General features: G+C 47.6%; 1 protein-coding gene across 2 annotated transcripts in view; it reads right to left on the bottom strand.

Moving 5' to 3' along the window:
• CRYM (crystallin mu) overlaps positions 1–12,737 on the bottom strand; it is a 125,905-nt gene extending 113,168 nt beyond the window's left edge. For both annotated transcript variants that reach the window (XM_085629115.1, XM_085629114.1), the window contains exon 1: positions 12,500–12,737. In XM_085629115.1, the coding sequence (XP_085485241.1) occupies positions 12,500–12,666 (167 nt within the window). In that variant the 5' untranslated portion in view covers positions 12,667–12,737. The remainder of the gene's footprint in view (positions 1–12,499) is intronic.
• Between the last annotated feature and the right edge of the window lie 4,089 nt (positions 12,738–16,826).

Here is a 16,826-nt window from a genome sequence, read left to right on the forward strand (position 1 = left end):
GGAGTCCATCATCCCAGTAGATCCAATGGGACCCGCTGGCACTCCCAGCAGCCTCAGCAGCAGCTTGCTGTGTGAGGGGTTCAAGAGAGGGGCAGCTCAGCTGCTCCTGCCTCAAATCTGCAATGGCAGGGCCCCCTGTCCCCAAGAACTCAACCTGATCAGGCTCAGGTTCCTCTGAGACAGTTCCTTCTTCAGGACTAAGATCATCTCCCTCAAGAGACTGATCTGTACTCTGAGTCGGGGGGGCACTGCCTTACCCCTACTGCTCCTCCTCTTGGAAGGCACCTGGTCCATTTTTCCAGGATCCAGGGCCTGTTCAGTGGAAGACATTTTTGCCTGTGACCTAGACATAGCAAACACATCTGTAAGGATACCCAACATTTCTGCATGAGTCCTGGGTTCCACTTCAGCCCAAGCTGAAGTTTTTAAATAATCGCCCAACAAGCATTCAACAGGGAGTTCTGCACTTCCCACAACCTTCTTAGGGCCAGTTACCCCTCCCCAGGTGAAATTAACAACTGCCAAGGAATGGTCTGTCCTGACATTGCTAGCATTGGTCATTTGGTACATCTCACCAAGTATGATTTGCTCAGGAGCCACAAGATCTTTTGTCACCATTGTGACACTTGCTCCTATGTCCCTGAATGCCAAGGCCTCTTTTCCATTTATCAAAGGCTGCTGTCTATATTTGCCCAGATTACTGGGACTGACAAATAAGGAGGCCATATCCATGCCTCCATCACAGATCAACACAGCTTGAGTTGGAATTCTGACTAGGCCAGAGTCCATCTCAGATTCCAGGGTTAACCCTACTACACCCTTATTCTGAGTACCACCACTTGGAGCTGAACTAGGAGGAACAGTTGCCTTAGGGGAAATGGTGGCTGGAGTTGAGTCCTTGGACTTGGTACAATCACTTGTCCAATGGGTCTTCTGTTTACAGATTTGACACCATGGCTTCTTCTTGCCTTTACCCTTGTTTGATTGTGACTCACCAGAGGAAGATTTTTGGGGCCCTTGAGATGACTTCTAGTCATTATCCTTCTCCTCACCCTTATCAGAGTGTTTAGAATCTTGCTTCTTGGAGTCCCCACCTTGGTTCTGAACCTTCTGCCTCACCCTGGTTCTGACCCATTTGTCTGCCTTCTGGCCCGATTCTTGGGGAGAGGTCAGATCAGAGTCCACCAGGTACTGATGCAATAGCTGATTTTGACAATTATTAAGGATCTGCTCCCTCATAATTAAATTGTACAATTCTTTAAAATCACACACTTTACTGCCAGGTAACCAGCCTTCCAGAGCCTTAGTAGCACAATCTATAAAGTCAACCCGGTCTTGAATCTGTGCCTTTTGGGTATCTCTGAACTCAATCCTGTATTGTTCAGTGGTTAAGCCAAACCCATCAATCAGAGCACTCCTCAAGACTTTGTAATTATCAGCATCCTCTTCTCTAACAGTGAGGAGCTTGTCTCTACTTTTCTCTGCAAAGGAGAGCCACAAGATTGCTGCCCACTGCTCCTGAGGGGCCCTCTGTACTTTACAGGCCCTCTCCAGTGCAGTTATCCATTTGTGGATGTCATCCCCACTCTGGTAGGGAGGGACAATCTTGTTCAGGTTCCTATGGTCATGAGTATGTTCTCTACCTCTAGGGACACTGTTGCTGCCACCATGGGGCTCTAGCCCCAACCTTTTGGAAGTTCTCTGGAGCTCCAGGGATTCCCTATCTAAGGCCATCTTGATTCAGAGCTTAGCTCTCTCAAACTCAAGCAGTTGGCACTTCTTCTCATAAGAGGACTCCCTTTTATGAGAAGCAGAGGTCCCTACAGAAATACCAGAATGATTAGATTCCTGAGAAGGAGATCTTGATCTTCTTGGTAAACTGTTAACTCTTCCAGGTGTGGTAAAGAGAGGGCCACTGAGGCCTTCTCCCTCACCTTCAGGAAGAATTGGATTGTCCAGGTTAGAATCATCTTGACCCTCCTGGTTAGCATTGGAGTCCAGGTCATAGAAGTTTTCACTTTCTGGCCTTTCCTCCTCTGCTGCTCCACCCAACTTGCCTGCCTCATCAGACCCTAGGGTCTTTCTGAGGTTATCCTAAAGCAAAGCCTCTATGAGTCGTTGAGTGCCTGGATATCTCCTTGTCTTCAGTTTCCTACACATACACATAGTTCTCAATTCTTGGAATGAGAGATGGTCATACTTAGTTGGCAGAGGCCCACTGGCTTCTGGCCTAGAAAACATACTAGAGTTGTGTGGTGCAGGCACCTACCTAACCTAGTGGGAGCTACTAAACTCTCTTGAGTTGGAGAAAGGGTGTGCTAAACCCTTGACTTACCCAACTCTAAGTTCAGTAGAAGTTACTTATTCTAGTCTTGATTTATATGTACCTAATACCTTTAGTGGTTTTCAGTTAGTCACTCAATTAAATTATCTGGTAAAACAATAGCTAGCTTGAATCCCAACCACTGCACACCAATGTGAGATGTTGGCCTGGTATATGCTGACCACTAATTAAAGTGGGCACCTTGTACCAGTCCAAACAACCCTTATTGATGATTAGGTTAAAGACAACCTTTACTGAAAGCTATCCTAGTGGTAGCTATGGAGAGAAGCCTTCAAGCTAAGCCTCAAAGGAATGTAAAGCAGCTTGGTTTACCAGATAACCTCCTGAATGATCAAATGAAAGGAGAACCACACAAGGAATATTTAAAATATATGTATTTATTACTAAACACTCTCTACTAACCTCTGTATGAGATTAGAGAACAAAGCACACAATATGAAATCACTAGAACGACAGTAAATAGTAAACAGTGGGCTCCAGGGGGGGAGACCAAACCATATACTAAGAAAGTGGTTTAACAACCACGACTTGACTAGACACAGTGCCTAGAGCACGTAGAATCACTGGGACCCCAAGGAACCAACCAAGGTAGTGACACAGGGGACTGACGGAGGACGGGTGCAGTGTGAGAACACAGACGCGAGTTCCGTACAACTCTATGGGAAAGTCGCGGTTGGAATTTTAAAGATTAGGGACACTTTGGAGAGGACTTTAAGCAAACCCAGCTAAACATAGAAGGTTCTAAGTCCAGCACCCTTGAGAGTACCGAGATACCCGTGTTACCTATCCCAGAGGAGCCGGGTGCATAGGGGTCAAGTGATGTCGGAAACCTTCGTAGTTTTCAATGGCGTGATGCGGAAAAGTGCTACTGCCGTGGAGTTGAAAAGTGTCTGGTGTGATCCAAGCCTGGATCAGAGCTGAGAAGAACCTGAAAGCAGAGGGGACACAGTCTGGGTCACTTCACAGTGACCAGGGGCACGATAGACGAATGCCCACCAATGTCGGGTGTTTCAGGTGAGAAGAGGTGAAGCTTGACTCTGCAGCCACGGGGAACAGGAGACGTCGACGATGACCAAAGTCTGAAGGTGAGCTGTCCCAAGGATGTCAAGTGCTCGGGGGTCAACGTCCGGATTGAACACCAACAAGCCTTAGCAAATGCAACCCACGAAGTCAGAGGAAAGATGCTTTGGTAAGGGCCAAAAAGGTCCTGGGGGCACTCCAAGCTATGGAGAGTCAGGGTACATCTGGAGCAACCAGGAAAGACCATGAAAAGTTAAAGTTACCTTCACAGGGACTCACAAGTCGATGGACCAGGGATCGCGAAGGGACCTCGAGCTGAATCACATAATACCAGCCCACGGAACACTCGTGGAGTGTAGGCCAGAAATCTTCAGTGGAATTACTGCTCGGGGTCAGGACTACAATTGGCCCAAAGCATAGTCTCAGGGGTCGCCAAAAAGCATATGCTGCTACAAATATACGCGGTGCACAGGGGTTCGGGTTGTACGGTCTCCACAAGGGAAATGGGCCTCATAATTGCTGAGAGCACAGATCAACCTCAGAGACCCTGGGAACCCACCTCCTGTGTTTCAGAAATCTTCGAAGTCCTCAGGAGCTCGGGAGATGCAAACCGGTCAGATGCGTTTCAGGTGCCTGCCTTGCAGGGGAGTAACTCCTTTACTCCAAGGGAGATTCTTTAGTCATCCAGCGTCGTGCAGATCATTGAAGTACTTAGTTTCTGTAGCAGAGTTTAGTCCAGGTAAAATCTAAAGTCCTGTAGTCAAGGGTTCCTACTTTATACCCAAGGAAGGGGTGGGACAAACTCTGGGGACCCACCTATGGGAGGGCCAGGACAGAGGGGTGGCTATACCCATGTCCTTTGTTCAGTTTCGCGCCAGAGCAGGAGCAAATGGCTCCTGCAACCGGTTTGAGCTGGACTATGCACAGGGTCACCAAATGTGCCCCCAGTGCAGACATCAAAGCACTCCCAGAGTGCACCCACCCAGACCCAATACACTAAAGCCTGTCTGGGAGGTGGTCACACCTCCCTGTGACTGGAAACCTATTATCAGGCCTTTCTCTGCTGGAGTTTCGTCCAGCAGCAGGAAGGCAGACCAGTGTCTGTGGCTGGCAGCATCCATTTTGTGATGCCAGGGTCGAGAAAGCTGCTACCGGGTGTACCAGTGTGTTGCATATGTCCCTTTAGGAGGGTGGAATCATACCTCCCACACCAGCTACTGGTGTGGAGGTATGATTCCAAGGTGTTTGACACCAAACACAACATGTTTCCATACAGCTGTTTTAAAGTTAGCATTTACCGTGAGGTTATAATGCACTTAAGTATATATGGTTGGCTGCATCACAAACAACCCCGGAATATAGGTTCAGAAGGATGCAGAGGGGCTCTGCTCATGCAGGTGCACCCTCTCACATAAAACTCAGCATCCAGCCTTCAGGATTAATAAGGCCTGCCATAGGGGTGACTGATAGTTTTAAATGTGCAGTGATGTGGAGTAGATATAGTGAACATATACCTAAGTAAGGGGTGCATGCACCACCTTACACAGGCTGCTGTAGCAGACCTGTGGTGCCATTTTGAATGGTCTTCCAGGGGTGGCATAATACATGCTGCAGCTCCTGAGAGGCCTCTGGGGTACCTATGCCCTGGGTACATAGTATACCATATACTAGGGACTTATAAGGGTACCCCAGAATCCAATCTTGAGTGTACCTAAAGTACATGCAATCAATTTAGAGGAGAAGCAGCTAGGCTGGGATCCTGGATAGCAGGATCCCAGCCAGACTAAGTCGAAAACAGTGAAATATCAGCAAAAGTGGGGGTAACTGTAAGAAGCAGATCCTACTTTCCTACATAAACCCTAGTTGGCACATTGGGGAATAGTGACCTTTGTAGTTATAGTGCTGAGAGGTCATAGCCAGTGACAGAAAGCACTGTGAATATGTAAGTTATTATTTCAACCTTGCATAACACACAGTCTAAGCTAGGCTGCTGCAAAATGATGCAGTGTTTGGGATAAAACAAGTTCCTACACAATATAGTTTTTATTAATAAGATCTCAGACTGTACCAAATGCAATCATTTTTATAAGTATCACCATTCTTCCAGAACAAAGCTGATAACACCCCTACATTACCTCTCAAAAAGAATAAATCTTTGTCACTCTGATGCGTGAGGCAGGACAATGGAATTATGTGGCAGGAGAGGACGAAATTATGCAGCAGGGTTGACTAAATCATGTACAAGAAAAGGTAACTTATGCAGCTGCAGCCTAATGCTGCACATTCTGAGCTTTGCTTTACTTCATTATTTTGTCATTTTTACTCATGGTAACACTTTCAGGGGAAATATTATACATCATTAGTACCAGTTTAACACCCAAATACAGCAATAAGCAACTGCAAGAGGGCCATTCAACCTTTATGAAGGGCATTCTACTGCCCCTGAACACGTCACCACGTTTTAAGTAACTTTTGATCCATTTGAGCTAGAATCACATTTTTTGTAAAAATCTACAGGCTAGGCAGCAGATGATGGAGCATGTAGCAAATGTGGTAAACCCATAACTATGCCAAAAACACAGATACCTCAGAAACTCATCATTCCAGTGGCACTGGCTTTAAGTGACTCAATCAATTAATGGTTGGTATGAAGGCTTGCTTTGTCTTTAACTCACTGCACTATCACTCACCCTCGCTTTCAGGCAGAGTAAGCATTAACTATTCAGGGGCAGTTGTATTTGTGAAAGGTAAGTCCAGGGGGTAGCAAGGAGGAGGCCAGCAGGGTTGCATTCAGATGCAAAGCCCTGATCCTCTCGGCCCCTGGGGCATCACAGTAATGGTCCTGGAGAAAGGGGGAATGACTAGATTAACAGACATTGTCAAAGAGATGACCCAGAAGATGAAGCACTGCATGGGTGCTCATTTTTATGTTTACAAATGGTCAGAGACCTCCTCCTCCGAGGGATACCCCAAGAAAGGGGACCATATAAGGGAGCTTTTTTTTTAATGGGACATCCATTAGTACAGCAGGTACCGTTGTAAGGTGTGTACGTGGCCACTGCTGCTCAGTTTTGGCTGTCTTACCATGAAGTGGAGTGGGGATCCATTTTCCTTGTTAGCATTAGAGCCCAGGTCACCCATGCTGCCTTTTAATGCAAAGGGGCAGAAAAAATCATTGGTACTGCAGGTACAGTGGCACTAGACCCAAGAGGTATGAGGAGCCAACTACACCTTAATTAAGGCTGTTTTCCATCCTTTCTTGCTTGCATTAGGGCCCACTGTACACTTGCCAGTGTGGATTTATGCCTCTGAGCAATGGCCCACAGGAGTGAAAAATTAAAGCAGTGCCTCAGAGAGATGGCAGAGAAGCGTGTTTGGCTAGATGGGAGTCAATGTTTTTAACAACAGGTAGAGGGCACTGCCCTCTTTGCAAGGCAGTAGCTAACATTAGTGAAGCAGGTTCAGCAGCACTGGGGACCAGGGGTCGGAGGGGCCCACTGCATCACAATTATGACTGTTTCACTTTAGGGCATTGGAGCTTATTTTCCTTTCTAGCATTAGGACTGGGGGATCCTTGCAGAAAAAGGGTGACTACATTTGGGAGCTCTTTTTTTTGCTGTAAGGGACAGAGAGCCTGCTTCAAGATTATAGTGATGATCCGGCACAGTGGCGAAGAGGTAAAAAACGCAGCGGAGATAGCCTGCTACTCAGGACTGCAGTTATCATTAGTGTGGCAAGTGTAGTTTCTTTGGGGTCCAGGGGTGTGAGGGGCTCACAATACCTCAAATATGAGGAGCAGTATTTCTGGGTCAATAACTGTTTTTGTTTGATTCATTTGCTGTTTTATAAGTCTCATGTTTAGTGTGGTTTTTGAGCTATAGAAAAAGTACTCCTAAAATTATCTGATTGGCCATGCCCCCTGGGCTCATCCCTTTCCCTTTGCTCACCCAATCCTTGCCATAACGTTTTGGAGGAGCAGGACACGACTCTATAAAAATCCAACACCAATTTATAAAAATAAAGTGTATTTTTATGTTAATTTAGGCACCAAAATGAGCAGAATAGCATACATATTTATATTCTAGATTTTAGAAGAAAACAAATCACAGCAATTCCATACTGCAGACCATTTGCACTGCGGTCAATGGGAAGAAAGTGGTAGTGACAATCTGTCACTTGCAGGTCGAGTTGTGTGGAACCCACGGGGGGTAAAGGTCATGCGGGTCCCTGGACCAGGCCACGACAGTCAGTTCAATTTTACCTGGCCCATAGAGCCCGGGTGCAGAGTTGTCCTGGCTGTCCTGGGTGCTGAAAAGGAGCCGCCGGAGAAGCTTTTACCGCTTACACGGTGCTGCTGGGTACAAGATGCAAAAACACAACAACTGAGTCATTGCTGATGTTGGGCCACGGTTGGATGATGTTGCCTCTAGATGCAGCATTGAGTGCAGGGATTGTTTACCAGACTAGTGACCAACAAACCTTGGCAGCTGCAAGCACAGCAGATGGTTACTTCTACTTCTGATGGTCCCAGGGAACACAGTAAGTGCCTGAAACTTCGTGGAAGGCAGGACTACAGTTCCCACAAAGCACTAGACCTTCTGGATTTGGGCGATCCCTCAGAGGCCCCGATGGCCAGCGATTCTTCGGATCCAGAGCACTGTTTTAACTGCATTTTACATGGGACTAGTGACACTAGTCTCGGGGAGTCTGAGAGTTCTTCAGGCTCTTTCAGGGGTCCCTCTCTCTGGGGATCCGAGCTTCCGCCTAGGACAAGTCTCGATCACACAGTTCTAAGAGCGTTGTCACAGGGACAGAGTATCCCTCTTTTGGTTTGGTTGGGCAAAGTCCTGTTGTTGCAGACACGGGTCTCTTCTTTGTTCTCTTCGATGGAAGGTGATTCAAAACTGAGATTCTAGTGTCAGGGAGGACCCTTAAATCCTAGATTTAGGGGAGTTAGGGGTTTCGGAGCAAGTAGCCAATGGGCTGCTAGTTCCGGCAGCTAGTCTGCGCCTGAGGTGACCACATCCAGGGGTGTGGGTCATCTTTTCTACCCAGAACCCTCTATATCTACCAATTTAAAAAATGGCAGGAGTCTTTCTTAGCTGTAGAGACCAGGCAGCTCACCCTAGAGGTGTGGCTAGCCTTCTGGGGTTATACACCTCCTGCATACCTAATTTCCCGCGTGCCCAGGTGCAAATGTGCCTGGGACAGGCAGAGGGCTGTTTCCTTCTCTGGGAGTCAGCCCTGTTGCATATCAGAGGCGGTGTAGCCTTTGAAGCTCACCACCTTGAGGTGCCACTTCACTAACCTTCCTGGGAGGGAGGTGTGACCTGTCTACTGGGAATGATCACACTGCCTTGCAGGAGGTCAGCATCCTGTCTTAGCAACAGCAAGCACAGGCTGCTAGTCAGAGAAGCTGGGGCAACCGGGTTGGCAACCCCTAAGGCAGCCACCTGGGTGCATGCCACATTGCCCTCAACTCGAGATTCATGTCAGGGGTGAGGAGGCATGTTGTTTGATACGAAACACAACATATTTAGGCAGTACCATAATGGAGATGCCAACCTCAGGTTTCCCTGGATGCCAGCCCATGTTATCCTATGGACTGTCTACCACTTATAGTGTCCTTTAATGGTAAAGGCCACTATAGGGACATATAAGCTTGCACTTACATGCCCACAACTTTAATCTAAGGCACCCTGCCTCCTGGGCTCAGGAGGCCTTCCTTTGGGGGTGGCCGACATATATTAAAAACAGTGAATTGACTTTGCCACACATGGTGTGGGCAAAGTTGAAATGCAGCAGTTTACACAGTTTCTGCAGTCTGCAATGGCAGGCCCGCTGTCAGTAGTTTACTTGGGTCACTCAGGATGGCACAAAAAGTGCTGCAAGCCCTGGGGACCCCTTTACCACCCATGCCCCGGGTACCACTAGTACCACTGGCGCTGGTGCCTGATTATCAGCCTTCAGTGCACTGTCAGAGTTAAAAATCAGCATCTAGTACTGCAAATGGGGGCAAAAGTGGGGGGCATCTGCAAAAAGCCCTGAATTCTTACAGGTTCTATACAAATGTGTTTTTGTTTTAATAATGGTGGGACTGGGGTACAATGAGGAGTGTGTGGGAGGAAGCAACAGGAAGGGGGTGAGGGAGGGGAGAAGTAGCACCTGAGGGACAGCATCACTGGAGGTAGGGAAAAAGCACACGAACAAGAACGCAACACGAAGATTGAAGGAGGCAGGGCATTTGGTGAGGGAGAGAAGCACACAAGAGTGAGCTTGCAAGATGAGGGAGCTAGCAACACGGAGCGCGGAGGTGAGAAGAATATAAGAAAGAGAGCTGGACTGTTCATGCACTATCATGGAAAAAAATGAAATACCTAAAACTGAGTAGTGGAAGGATAGATGCCAGCCACTAAGAGAGATAGCAAAGAGGCTATGCTCCAGTTGAGCGACAAACAAAAGAAGTGTAAGATGGGTTAAAGAAAGCCATTGAAAAAGAAGCTAGTAAAGGATAGTGACAAAGTAAATCAATGGTAAGCAATGGGTCGGTGGTGAATCCCTGTAAATTATTGGTAATCCCAAAATAGGTCTTTTGCCACCCAACAGCTAGTGCTGTCTAGTAGGCTTGACATAAAAAGGTGTGGTATATTTTTAAATATTTGTATTGCCTATGTTGGCGTATTACTGAATGAATGAACATGGGCGTGACTTATATATGCACATACACCTCACTCGCACACTTTACGGACTACAATATTTTTCCAAATATTTTGAGAACATGAGCCATTTGTAGTGTGCACATGACTAGTTAAGTTATCTCCTAGCTCACTCATGGCAACATAAAGGCATTTTTGGAGCAGGATTCTTTGACTTCAAAAATGTGAGTCCTTGTTTTCAATCTTTCTAAATTAATGTTTAGAATGATAAACAGGGCACCCAATTTTATGGTATTTATTTTTTTAACATTTCGGTCTGTATTTATTCAGATTTATTTTTGGGGCCATGTTATCTGTATTTCTCCATATATATATTTATTTTGCGTTCTGTGAATAAATGAAGAAATTACTCATTTATATCCACATGTATTTAACCAGTAAAAGTGCACTCATACTTTGATGCCTGTCCTATTTTAGCACATTTGGCAGCCAAGTTTAATAAAACTATAAAGTCACATGAAAATATTTGCATAATAGCACAAACATATGCCAAGATATGCACTTATTTAAGAAAATGTAATGTGTTTTTTGACTCCACATGCTCTCAATTTAAACAACTATTGGCTTAGAATTCATGAACAACAAGGAGAGTCACTGAGAGGATGCTACATTTTCTGTATTTTTCACTTTTAAATATAAATACAGACTTGAAATACATTGTTTTCGTGCTGTATTTATCTGTAAAAAATTAGTCAAACTGAAAACTCAGAGTTAATTGTAAACTATTAATTTTAATATTACTTTTGCAGTAATATAGTACACAGGATTCTGCAATCCTTTTATAAAAACCATCTCTAATTTGTTTATATTAAGAGACTTGTGACTCACCCAGTTGCCTATTATAGTGAAGTGACGTGGCCACTCAACTGTAATAACTTATTACAGTCGAGTTCTGACATCACAATGCCTGCCACTGCAGCCAGTAGTCGAAGGAAAGGCAGGTCAGGTCATAAGCATAGCTAAAGCAGCTGTTCAATGAACTCAAAAGAAATGTTGCTTTCTTTCTTTTGCTTTTCTGGCAATACAGTGACAAGTAGAAAATAGATATTTACGGCAACATTTTATTTTTGCACTTCTTAAGTAATTATAGGAAGGTTAAAATCTTTCTGCATGTTTCTACACATTACTGCACCTTTAAAAAAATTACTTAAATAACTATTAAACCTATTCTAATATTTTTCTGCAAAAATTATATAACAGTGTTTTTGATGTGCTTGATCTTATACTAGAGATTCTATTTTTTATTCTTCATGTGTGCAAATCTGCTCTCTCTTTCATATGAAAGAGCTATGCAGCAAGAATGTAAGTGGTTTGTGGGAAAGGTGATGGTTTCGCCATGTATTATAAGGAATAAAGTATCCCCTGCCGTAAATGATAAGGATATTGCGAGTCACCTCGAAGTTCAATTCCTTTAAAAAAGAACTAGGCCTTTGGCCTTGTTTCTCTATCTGGTCAGTGAACACCTTGGTAACTTGCAATATCCTTATAATGTATCGCAATGTGTACTTTATCCAATATATAATCTAATGTACCTAATCAAAACATTTCCAAATGTTAAAAAAATACAATGAATAAATCTTGTCCTATCTTTTAGATTAACTATTGTATGCTTTACCTCATAATTCCTTCACTGGCCGGGCCGTGGCTCTCTTCACTCTTGGGATGAATCTAGACCCTGGCTTGACTGGGATTGCCTTGTTCAGCCCTGTCAAGTTTCACGCATTCCATGTTAGACTAACGCCTTTTCACAATATTTCCGCATCCCCCATGGACTAAAAATGACCACGCAATTTCGTGGCACTTGCCAGAGTCAGCAAAGTCAGCTGAGAAAATACAATAAAGCACATGGTCGCACACAGTCTGCCCTATAGTTTATAGGAGAGAGGCTCCCATATCCATTCTGCTCCAGACAGGAGGATGTTAATGGGATAAACAGTGAGATCTTTGGAAAAAAACAGAATTAAATAAATAGAAATATTCACATATTTTAAGATAATTTGTCCTGAGGATGGGGGACATATGTCTGTGACAATAATTGTTAATAAATAATGCGGGTCAAAGGTTGCGATCGCAAGCCTACGAAAAGGACGCCAAGAGGCTCGCACTCTCTTATGAGACTAATGCCTTTGGTCACCTCTACTTTACAGGAGGACTATTTGCATTCTGCTCATTGCTCGCATCATGTCAGTTCTCTCTTGTCTTTTTTAATTTACCAAGAATGGTCTCCAGAGTCCAAGAATGGTCGGGTTAGTGAAAGGGCATTGTTAACTGACCTTGAATTTGTACTGCAGAAGCATTATCACTGTTTAAAGCAGAAATAAAGAGGCAGTTCACGCATGTCCCCGTCTCTCTGCTGGTACAGCGCCCAGAATCTCTGCACTAGTAGTAAGAGTGCCTTACTACCCAGTAAGAGTCTTACCCGCTGTACTTTGCAACTGGAACGATGGTCCGCAGCGGCTGGACAACGCCCCCTTCAGCGCCACGGGAGAAGTTGGCCAGGGCTCTCTCCAGCTGCTGGATGAGTTCAGGAAACTTTAAAAACTTCTCCACGACTTCTGCCGCTATGAAAACCGGGCGCGCGCTCATGGTGACAGGGTTCACAGCTGAAGAGGGCCCGTGCTGCAGGTCCTGCCGGAGTACAGGAGAGCGGTCAGCGAGGTTCGGCCACGCCTCCTGTGCTCGGGCAAAACAAATCCTCCAATCATGGCTGCAGTTCTGGTGGGTAGAAGCCTTTCCAGACAAAAGGCGTGTCTTGTAACTCACAACACGCTACTGCCCAGGCTTGTGCCTTGTGTGTGCCCTTCTTCTGCCACATGGTGCATTTAAAGGTTGGCTGATGTCACCGCCTGATGCGTGACAGTTCCAAAGTTACAACGAACGAACTGAGTTTAGGACAGGTCGCCTGATGGAATTTTTTTAGACCTCTGCTACTTAAAGACAAAAATGCAACTCCCTGTCAGATAAAAAGCTTAGCTAGGATAATGCTCAGCCCACATGGAAAATATTATGTGCAGACTCCAGAGTTTATAGGAGTGGCCGCAAACCCATTTGATAGCTCATCAAAAGTGATTTACACATGTCAAAGTAAGAACTTTGGGGATCAAACATTCTGTTCAGAAAACATACCTAAATAGCTAGATACGATCAGTTTACTTCAGAGAGTGGTTGTAGTTCTTGAATCTAGGGTTGAGGCTTATCCTAAAATGAAAATAGATTTGAGAAACTTAAAATACTTGTATAGCGTCAGGTCAGATATTGTCAATGCATGTCATGCTTTTATTTTAAAGAATGCCTCCTGTTTAAGCATGTTATGCACAGTATACAAATGAAACTGTAACTTGTTACCTACCAAATTTGCATGCGTGCCTGGTCATTTCAGATCAACAATTTTTTTTAACACAGTTAGCTCCCACTATCTAAACGTGTTATCTTATGCTGTCTATAGCAGTGGACACTGCCTGATGTCCAGGCTTTTTAGTCTGAAGTACTTTGCACCATGGGACTTCCTTTTTAGGTCTCGCCTAGGCAGCGCGCAAGCGCTGCCCTAGGAGGGCCTTTAGCAATCGGTCTGCTCATTTTCAAGCACACTCTTGCTTGTGCTGGCATCCACCTTGCCGGAGCAAGCAGCAGCGCGCATTCTAATTGAAAACATATGGCTTTGGCGCCGCCGCTGCTCGCTCCCACAAGGCGGAGGCCAGCACAAGCACGAGTGTGCTTTAAAACAGCTGCTGCTTGTTTGCGTTCCAGCATCAGTCATTCACAGTGATTAAACACAGCACGGGACACGCTTTTTTTCCCATTCCCCCCTCACTCTCTTTCAATCAATCAATCAGAAAATTTGTGAAGCGCACTACATACCCGCAAGGGTTTCAAGGCGCTGAAGAGAGGGGAGGAAGGGGGGTGCTGTTGCTACTGGTCGAACAGCCAGGTCTTGAGTTGTCTCCTGAAGGTTAGATGGTCTTCGGTTTGTCGTAGGATGAGGGGGAGGGTGTTCCAGGTCTTGGCGGCACGATGGGAGAAGGATTTGTGGTTCTACGGATGCGTGGGACGGTAGCCAGGGAGAGGTCTGCAGAACGGAGTTTCCTGTTGGGTACGTAGAAGGAGAGTTGACTGTTGAGATAGGCTGGGCCGGTCTTGTGGAGTGCCTTGTGTGCATGGATCAGGAGCTTGAAGGAGATTCTTTTGTCGACAGGGAGCCAATGCAGGTTCCTCGGGGGAAGGGGTGATGTGGTTGCGGCGCGGGACGTCAAGGATCAGGCGTGCAGAGGCATTCTGGATTCTTTGCAGTCTGTTGATGAGCTTGGTCGGCGCTACGGCGTAGAGGGCGTTTCCGTAGTCGAGTCTGCTGCTGACAAGGGCCTGGGTGACTGTTTTCCTTGTGTCTGTCGGGATCATCTGTAGATTTTTCGGAGCATACGGAGGGTGTTGAAGCAGGAGGAGGAGACAGCGTTGACTTGTTTGGTCATGGTGAGTTTCGAGTCGAGGATGACTCCCAGGTTGCGCGCGTGGTTGGTGGGTGCGGGGGGGTGGCCCCAGTGATGCGGGCCACCAGGAGTCATCCCACCTTGAGGGGTTGGGCCCGAGGATGAGGATCTCCGTCTTGTCTGTGTTCAGTTTAAGGCGGCTATCCTCCATCCAGTCAGCGACGGCCTTCATTCCCTGGTGGAGGTTGGATTTGGCGGTGAAGAGGTCCTTGGTGAGGGAGAGGATCAGTTGCGTGTCGTCGGCGTAGGAGATTATGTTGAGGTCGTGATGTCGGGCAATGCGCGCGAGAGGCGCCATGAAGACGTTGAACAGCGTCTCTTCTTTTGCTCTCTCTCTTTATTGTCGCAGGTCGTATGTCGCACAGAGACAGCAATTTGTCTTACAATGTTCTTTGTAACGACAATTGCTTCCATTTATGGGGGAAAGATACCATAGAGCCAACCACAGAGAAATTTCCACGTCCACCACCATGTCCACCATGTCCACCACCACGTCCACCACCACCATGTCCACCACCACCACATCCACCACGTCCACCACCACCTCCACGTCCACCACCAACACATCCACCACCACGTCCACCACCACCACGTCCACCACCACCACGTCCACCACCATGTCCACCACCACCATGTCCACCACCACCACCATGTCCACCACCACCACCACGTCCACCAGCACCCCCACCATGTCTACCACCATGTCCACCACCATGTCCACCACCACCACGTCGACCACCATGACATCCACCACCACCACCATGTCCACCACCACCATGTCCACCACCATGTCCACCACCACCACCATGTCCACCACCACAGCCACCACCATCACCACATCCACCACCATCACGTCCACCACAACCACGTCCATCACCACATCCACCACCAGCACCACCACCACATCCACCACCACCACGTCCACCACCACCACGTCCACCACATCGACCACCACCACGTCCACCACCAAGCCCACCACCACCATGTCCAACACCACATCCACCACCACCACGTCCACCACCAACACCACTTCTACCACCACCACCACATCCACCATCTTGTCCACCACCACGCCCACCACCACATCCACCACCATGTCCACCACCACATCCACCGCTACCATGTCCACCACCACCACATCCACCACCACCACATCCACCACCACTATGTCCTCCACCACCACCACGTCCACCACCACATCCACCACTACCATGTCCACCACATCCACCACCACATCCACCACCACCACATCCACCACCACCATGTCCACCACCATGGCCACCACCACCACGTCCACCACCACATCAACCACCACGTCCACCACCACCATGTGCACCACCATGTCCACCACCACCATGTCCACCACCACCACCACGTCCACCACCACCATGTCCACCACCACGGCATCCACCACCACTATGTCCTCCACCACCACCACGTCCACCACCACATCCACCACCACCATGTCCACCACATCCACCACCACCAGCACGTCCACTACCACCACATCCACCACCACCATGTCCACCACCACCACGTCCACCACCACCATGTCCACCACCACCACGTCCACCACCACCACCACGTCAACCACCACCACCACGTCCACAACCACCACCTCCACCACCACCACCTCCACCACCACCTCCATGTCCACCACCACCACGTCCACCACCACCATGTCCACCACCATGTCCACCACCACCATGTCCACCACCACGTCCACCACCACCACCACCACCACGTCAACCACCACCACCACGTCCACAACCACCACCTCCACCACCACCATCTCCACCACCACCACCATGTCCGCCACCACCACATCCACCACCACCACCATCACCACGTCCACCACCACGTCCACCACCAGCACCACCACCACATCCACCACCACCACGTCCACCACATCCACCACCACCACGTCCACCACCACATCCACCACCACATTCACCACCACGTCCACCACCACCATGTCCACCACCACCACCACATCCACCACCACATCCACCACATCCACCACCATGTCTACCACCACACCCACCACCACTACATCCACCACCACGACCACGTCCACCACCACCATGTCCACCACCACCACATCCACCACCACTACGACCTCCACCACCACCACGTCCACCACCACCATGTCCACCACCACCACGTCCACCACCACTACATCCTCCACCACCACCACATCCACCACAACCACCATCACTACGTCCACCACCACGTCCACCACCACGTCCACCACCAGCACCA

Source organism: Triturus cristatus, chromosome 10, assembly GCF_964204655.1.
Source record: "Triturus cristatus chromosome 10, aTriCri1.1, whole genome shotgun sequence".
In the NCBI taxonomy this organism is placed as follows: domain Eukaryota; kingdom Metazoa; phylum Chordata; class Amphibia; order Caudata; family Salamandridae; genus Triturus; species Triturus cristatus.